Below are 7,755 nucleotides of genomic sequence, written 5' to 3' on the forward strand. Positions count from 1 at the left end.
GGAAAATTCTGCCCCAAATAAAAAAAAAAAGAGAGAGAGAGAGAGAGAAATATAAATGAATTTTTCCAGTCCTTTTCATTTCTTATCGAAAATAAAAAGGAGCTGATATCCAAGAGTAAATAAAGTCATCACCCACCACTCTCAAAGAAATTTTCTTCAATATTTCACCGAATTAGCTCATTTCCTAATATGCCATATACATTTAAACTGATAAGAACAGATACTACACTTGATCTTAGCCAAAAGGCCGAGAAGCGATGCCATATACATTTAAGTATAAGAAATGAAATGGGACTTTGTGAAAATCTAACAATGAAGAATAAAATAGACTTTGAGAAAAGTTAAATTCAAGTTTCTATGTGTACACCCTATTTAAAAAAGTTTTTTGAAGATTTTATTTATTTATTTGAGAGAAAGCAAGAGTGAGAGAGATCACAGAGGGAGAGAGAGCCCAATGTGAGGCCAGATCCCAGGAAACTGAGATCATTACCTGAGCCAAAGGCAGATGCTTAACCTACTGAGCCACCCATATGCCCTATACATACTATTTTATCATAGCGGCACCTGTGTTGCTTTCCTGCATATTTGGGATATATATGCATGTGTCTGCTTGAACCAGCTGCTGAAAGCTGGTTCTCTTTGGTGATGTCTTATGCTAAATAAATGGCCAGAACAGAAAAAAAAGGTGTTTAAGACTATGAGACAAGGTGATTATAAAGCATTTAAGATACTGTATGACAGGAGCGCCTGGGTGGCTCAGTGGGTTAAGCCACTGCCTTCAGCTCAGGTCCTGATCTCAGGTCCTGGGATCAGAGTCCCACATCGGGCTCTCTGCTCAGCAGGGAGCCTGCTTCCTCCTCTCTCTCTGCCTGCCTCTCTGCCTACTTGTGATCTCTTGTCTGTCAAATAAATAAATAAAATCTTTAAAAAAAAAAAAAAGATACTATATGACAAAACACTGCCATCTAACACCAAGTAATGCTGACAATTTAGTGCTCAATTTTACAAAGGCCTATGTTTAGTGACATGAAAACATAAGGGGGAAAAAAGGAAAAGAAAACAGATATTTTACCTGACTTTAAAAAGTGGTCAAGGTGATAATTAAATCTAACAGTGTTTTTCCACGAAAAATAAAATAGAAGTCTTAATATAGCATGTTTTCGTTGAAAAATTCAAAATGCTGAGCAAGGGAATTACTAATTTCATCAAAATCAGAACCATACATTAAAAAGGAAGAAAATTTACAAATGGAAAATAAGAAGGAACAGAAAAACAGCTTTCCCAAAATCAGAACATTCTTATATGGCATAACTGAAAACCGAACATGAGTGCTGACTCCAATTAAGAAAAAAAAAAACAGTAATTTCTGGTAACACATAAAACTATGAAAGTAGGTTTTTCTCTTTTTAATAAGTTAACAGGAAACAAGCATTCTCTTCCAAAATTCTATTTAAAAAGATAAGCTAGACTGAATTTTCTAAAAAGTCCAAAAAAGTTTGGAATTGTGTCACAAAAATATTTTGGAATTGTGTAGATATTAAAACCATAGGAAAACTTTTGTTTTCTATTTCCTTCTATATTGCACTTAAAACCACCTTGCAAGTCAACTGTTTTGCTTAGGGGCATCTTTAGGGTATGTATACACACAGGCTTTGTCACATGAACATACAAACATCAATCATCGCTTACGTTTCATTCTCGGAACTGCATATGTAGTTTAAACAGAGGCAATCTTCCTGGAGGGATGGGTTACCCTAATGGAGTTTTCTGAGACCTAATAATCTTTCCCACTGTTAGGGTCTCTTTTCCCAGGACAGTGAGAGACAAATTCCTCTCTATCACACTTTTTTTTTTTTTTAATAGCCCTGTTCAGGCATGAAGGACTAAGCACAAGATATTATAATGGATTTATACAAGTGGGAAAAAAGATGGAAAATTTGCAATTGGGTTCCCTAGCAATTTTCTAGCAACACAATTTATATGAACTGTATCCATTCAGTCTGTCTGAAAGCATTAGAAAAATACAATTGGATAATGACTCTGCCTTGCCCAAATCAGCTTTTTACCTTAGGTCATCAGAAACAGTTTTGAGCTAAAGAGATCTCAGAGAATAGATCTTTAGTCCACTGTTTTACTTACACATGAGACAGCAGAAGCCTGAAAATGGGAAATAACTTGCTCAAGTGCCCAAAGGTGAATGATGCTGAGCCAAGCCTAGAAAAGCAGTTTACTGAAAAGAGTACCCCATTAAGTTGTAAACTGCTATTGGATTAAATAAATCATCAAGGAAAAAGCAATATTTACCAGCAACTAAGCAGTTTGCAGTTTTTAAATTAATACATTTTAGTAGTCCCAGATCAGGCAGTCTGCAAGGACATCATTTGAGTTGATGCTTTCCCCAAGGCCTACTGAGGTAAAACTGCATGTGTTGAGAACACAATATCCAACTGGGGCAGGGGTGGGGGGCGGGGAGGCCTTTAAGTGTGCTTATGTCTTAGAATTAACCTTGTATCAATGACAAATTAAGAAAAATTCCTGAGGGCATGAACACAAATTACCCAAGAGAAGAAACAGTCAACTGCAGGGGTCCCACCTCCTTGTAAATAATCAAGGAAAGCATTTTTTAAAGCAATACAAAATGTCACCACAGGCTGACGCTCTTTCTACAGGGATAATGAGATTCTTGTTTCCTCCGATGCTGAGCACTTAACTTCAATTGCCTTCATCTCCGAATTCAGTTTCTGTGGCTCCTGCATATTCTCCCCTCCCTTCAAAACAGGTAACATGTCGTGCCTACACCATTCAACGACTGTGTAGCCACTACAGACCGAAAGACCTGAAGGGGCAGTTTCACAAACTCGAATTTTTGTTCTCTAGGTCTCGACACACACTACTAAAAGTGCTCCGGAAATGAAGGGCAGCAGGCGGGTAAGTCAGTTAGTCGCTTTGATGAAGCCAGCCCACGGGCTCTGCAGCCCTACCGGGCTCAGCTATGCAGAGGGCTCCGAAGGAGGCGCACTTCCCTTGCAGGACTTGAGTCTGGAAAAGGCGCTTTTAAGTGCCACAACCCTTTCTTTTAAAACACTGTGACACGCACACAGGCCAGCCCGATAAATTCAAGGAAAGCACTGATCTGAGAGGCTGAGGTTTCTGACCCTTAGATCGGCCGAGGTCGGCTGAGCGCGGCAAGAATACTCCCAAAGCGCTCACTGGGTACTGGCTGGAGACGCGAGCTTGTGGCTCCAAACGAATCACGTAGAAGGAATCCTGAAAGGGGAACCTGTCCCTTTTTAGCAGTTCAGTGTGAGGAAGAATCTGTCCCCCGAGGTGGCTCAACGGAAAATAAATACCGGAGCGACCGCACGGAAAGGGGAACTGGGCGTGTGCGAGTGGTCCCGGGGTGTGGGTGTAGGTGAGACAGCCCTCTCCAAGTGACGAGAGGGTTAAACTGAAAACCAGCGGTGGGAGGGTGGGATCTCTGCTTTTGGCTAACGACCTCACCCCTTCCACCCTCTTCTCCCCTGGGCTCCAGAGTGAGTACCCTCTCCTCCCACATCGGACAATGGGACCTTGAAAGAGTGAAATACACAATGTGCCAAAGTCGGGGGGGGGGGGTCTCCCATTCCCACCACCGGGTGTTCTTACCCCACCCCACCTGCTTGAAATCCGGTTCTACTCGCGTTTCACAGGCTCCGCCCCAGAGCCAGAGATTGTCACAGATGCCTCTTTCTCTAGCCTCAGAACTGCAGGTGAGCTCATTACCTCACCCAGAAATGTAACTTTATCATAAAGAGATCCGGAGAGGGGGCCCCCCTCCCCCGCACCACCACCACTAGCAAACCCAGTAGCAGCAGTTCACAAACACTTGTGATCTTCGGATTCTAGCCCCCAGCCTCACTTTCCCTCTCTTCCTGGGAGAGATCCAGAGGCTTTCAAACCTGCGTTTTTGGCCTCAGTTTGCCAACAGCTGAAGGGATGTGCAGAAATTAAAGATGCGAAAGGGAAGTGAATCTTTCTTTAATAACAACTAAAGAAAAGGGCACCAGAACAAACAGAAGCCGAAACACACACACACACTAACCAGGAAGTAGGAATTTTACTTGCAAATGTCTACGAAGGGCTGGAGATAAAACTTCAAAAGGAGAAAAAAATTCCAAAAAATTCTCAAGTCTAGCGACAAAATGAACCTGACGCTCCACCAACCGAAGGCGAACGTACAAGATGCCCCGTAAGGACCAACTCGCTTCAGCCGACCGGTAGGTCTCAGGGTGACAGCCCCAGGGGCCGTCCCTAGAGCAGGAAAGGGATTCCCGACTATATATTTTAGTTATTGGGGATTTTGCCTATTTTTCTTCTGAGGCTCAGTACATAACTGAAAACTGAGGCTGAATCACAGGTCCTAAAAAATCCACAAATCGCTCACTAAGGTCTCAGAACCCTGGATGCTAATTCCAGTTGAGGCTGTGTTCTCTGCCTACCACCACCCACCCCTACACTCACTACCCACCCAGACAATGGGGGAGGGGGCGTTCAAACCAGGATTTAAGCTATAGGAGGTTTTTAAGGGAGTGATCAAAGTCCTCCCTTTCTCTTCCACCCCTCCCTCCTTCACCTCCGAGGGAGGGGAAGTTACCGGGGGATTTAATACGAAAAAGTGCGGGCAGTTACTGCCACCGAGCTAAGCGAAAGGAAAACTGCCCCGAGCGCAGTGACGTGGACTTTGATATTCGGAGACTGAAGGAATTGTCAGAGGGCAAGGGCTCGCCGCCTAGGCGGGAGCCGCAGGGGGAAGGAGAGAGATCCAGACGAATCCTGCCCGCGGGGCCCTGAAGCCCCAACCCCGGCAGCACCCAAAGTTCCTGGAGATTTACCCAATGCCCCCCAGTCCCTGCCCAAACTTGAGCCAACCGGCCGGGCCCACACGTGCGGCACAGGTGACTGAACCCAGGGCCAGCCCTGTGCCTGCACCGCCGTCCCCGTACCTCCCCCCACACGCCCGCGCGCACTGCCCCCGAGGTGCGAGGCCCTGGCCCGGAACGTAGAAAATTACCCCCGGCCCACGTCGGCCTGGGGCTGCCCGGAGGCCCCTGCTCACCTGGCCTGAGAACGGCGGCGGAGATCAAGAGGCAGAAGACTAGACGGCAGGAGGGGCCCGCCTTCGATTCCATATTCCTCCTCCTCCTCCTCCTCCTGGGGCCACCGACAGAGTCCGCGCCGCAGGAGGGGGCGTCGTCCTCGGCCCCGCGCAGCCCGCGAGCTCGCAGGTCCGAACGCAGGGGCAGCGGCTTCTCCCAGACCCACCGCCCCCCTGGGCTGTGGCGCGCCGGACCTTCGGATCTCCGCCGCGAGCAACTTTCCACCACGCAGTGCCCCAACTCTTCCTCCCTCCGCTTCAGCCCCTGTCCTCGGCCCCTGGGCTGCTCCTCCCGGCACCGACGACCCTCTCTTCCCCGGAGACACTTGAGTATTTCGGAAAGGTGTCCGTGGATCTTTTAGGCGGGTCTGTTATTCTCCTTCTCGCGGGGTAAGAGTAATAATGGTAGTGGCAGTGTGCGTCAAAAGCCCGGAGCTAGGAAGGGATCGCCGAGGGCAACCGGGGAGGCGAGTCCAGGCGGTCTCCTCAGGTGGCAGAGCGGTAGCAGCGAACGCGGCGGCGGCGGCAGCGGTCTTCGGGCGGCTCTGCGTGGAGGGACTGGAAGGCGTGTGTAAGCTGCCTTTCTCCTCCTCTCTCCTCCCCCCGCGTCCCTCCTCCCTCCTCTCTCCTCCCCTCTTCCCCGGACGCGGCGCCGTGCAGGTGGTTGGAGCACCGACCTGCAGCCTAGAGGCGCTGCAGGACCGAGTCGCAGACCGAGTCCAGCTCCGGCGCTCAGCGGGGGAGGCGCTCGCCGGATCCCGGGGCCCCCCCGAGTAGGAGGGGCTTTCCCGTAGCTCCGCCCCCGGGGCCGCGCGCGCCAATAGAGAGCAGACGCCGGAGCCGCGCGCGCCCCGGTGGGCCCGCGGGACAGCCTCTTTCCAGTAGCGTTACCCGCGCGCTCTCTGTGCGGACGCTCCTGTCTTGGTGCCCACCCAGCCTCGACAGGGTTCAAAAAAACGCTTGTCCCAGACTCCCATTCAGTGGCTCGCTCCTCGGGGATTTTTCGGCGGTGAGGTTGCAGCTCCATCTTCAATGAAGAGTGGTGGGCAGGACGGTGGGGGTGGAGAATTCCCGGGGCGGGGGCAGGAAGAAAAATCGAGAAGGGGTGGCAGAGGTGGTCACTCGCCTCCGGAGAGTGAAGTGGAACAGCTACTGGTCGGCCGGGGGCAATCCAAATAGTGGGCTCCTCCGCCAAACCCACCTCTCCAGCATCTTTTGAAGGCAGATCCCTTGAGTCGACTGCCCAGTACCAAATAGAAAACATTGACTCTTTCCCGGGGGAAATAAATGAGAAATTTCTAGACTGTACTTCGTCACACGGATTTTCCCAGTGTGTCTACTTGCCAGAGCGTGGTGTGTTTGGTTTTTTTTTTTTTTTTTTTTTAATTTTTGAATTAAGCGGCGATTTTTAAGTTACAAACAAAATCCTCTCAAGTTACTCAGATGAAAAGCCAAGCTCCTCCTCGTCCGCTCCAGAAAGCCGGGCATCCCAGCAGATGGACAGGCTTCTCTGGCAGTTTCTAAGGATTGAACCGTCTCCCAGGCGGAACATCGGGAAGCTGTATCTTTTTCAGATCAGACAGAGAGAGACCAGAGAGTATTTTCCTCTGGAACTCCGCGGTAGAGTTGCCGGAGCCCTAAGTGGCTCTAAATCAGGGATGAGGAATCACAGCTCTCTTCCAGGAAGCATGATAAAAGCGTGGTCCCTGAACCACTTCGCCAGGGCATTAAATAGCCCTTCGTGCATCACAGGATCACTCACCCCTGCATGAGGCTAGTCTCCAGCAGAGAATGCCAACTGGTAATCGTCACATAGGCGCTTTCATCAGCGGCTTCAAGTCACCAGCTAATGAGGGTGAGGGGAGTTGGAGGCCAGAGAAGCTTATTAAAACAAGCATACACATGCGAGCTCACACACACACACACACACACACACACACACTGATCTCTGAATTCTTTTATCTTTTTATGATGGAAACTATTAAGCTCCATCTTCAGTTGTGATTTTTTTGTCAAAAGCCTGCCTGTCTTGTTTTCCCAGTTCTCTTTATAACAACAAGATTTTAAAGTAGAGCTCTTAACATTTTCCCTTTCAAAATAAGTAGTTTTTCCTGCTTCGATTTAATATCAACATTTTATTTGCATCTTGTGAGCCAATAGGAAGGCTAATGCTAGGAGACAAATGCCTTTTAATTCAGTGTTTCATAAGCTAAGTTTGAATTGCTGGCATTCCGAAGGGATCTCATAGAATTCCTTTAGGAAATTGTTTTTCTCTTAACAGAAACTTTCAAGTAGCTTCTACTGCAACAAATCATTCCTAACTATATAGTCAACATGGATCCCCCACTCTGTCTACCTGACCCTCTTTGCTTTGGGGTGGGTGTTTAAACATCTTAATCTCTTAAAAAAAAAAAATGTAGATAAAGACAGACTGACTTGGGCTCTGACATTCACTAGCTGCACGATCTTGGATGGTCAACTCACTTAACCTCTCAAAGCCTTAGTGTCCTTACTTGTAAAACGTAACTCTTAAGACTAGTGAGGATTAAGTGATATCACACAAATAACTGGCTAGGTATAATAGAAGATGCTCTGGCTTTGGAGAGTAGTCAGAATCTAGT

General features: G+C 47.9%; 1 protein-coding gene and 1 pseudogene across 2 annotated transcripts in view; both read right to left on the minus strand.

Moving 5' to 3' along the window:
• ALCAM (activated leukocyte cell adhesion molecule) overlaps nt 1–5,717 on the minus strand; it is a 209,421-nt gene extending 203,704 nt beyond the window's left edge. Inside the window, exon 1 of one of the 2 annotated variants that reach the window (XM_059392044.1) lies at nt 5,096–5,717. In XM_059392044.1, coding sequence (XP_059248027.1) covers nt 5,096–5,168 — 73 coding nt within the window. In that variant the 5' untranslated portion in view covers nt 5,169–5,717. The remainder of the gene's footprint in view (nt 1–5,095) is intronic. The other variant, XM_059392043.1, reaches the window with a different exon arrangement.
• LOC132012585 (U2 spliceosomal RNA) lies at nt 120–259 on the minus strand (annotated as a pseudogene).
• Nucleotides 5,718–7,755: the final 2,038 nt, after the last annotated feature.

This window comes from Mustela nigripes, chromosome 2 (assembly GCF_022355385.1).
Source record: "Mustela nigripes isolate SB6536 chromosome 2, MUSNIG.SB6536, whole genome shotgun sequence".
In the NCBI taxonomy this organism is placed as follows: Eukaryota; Metazoa; Chordata; class Mammalia; order Carnivora; family Mustelidae; genus Mustela; species Mustela nigripes.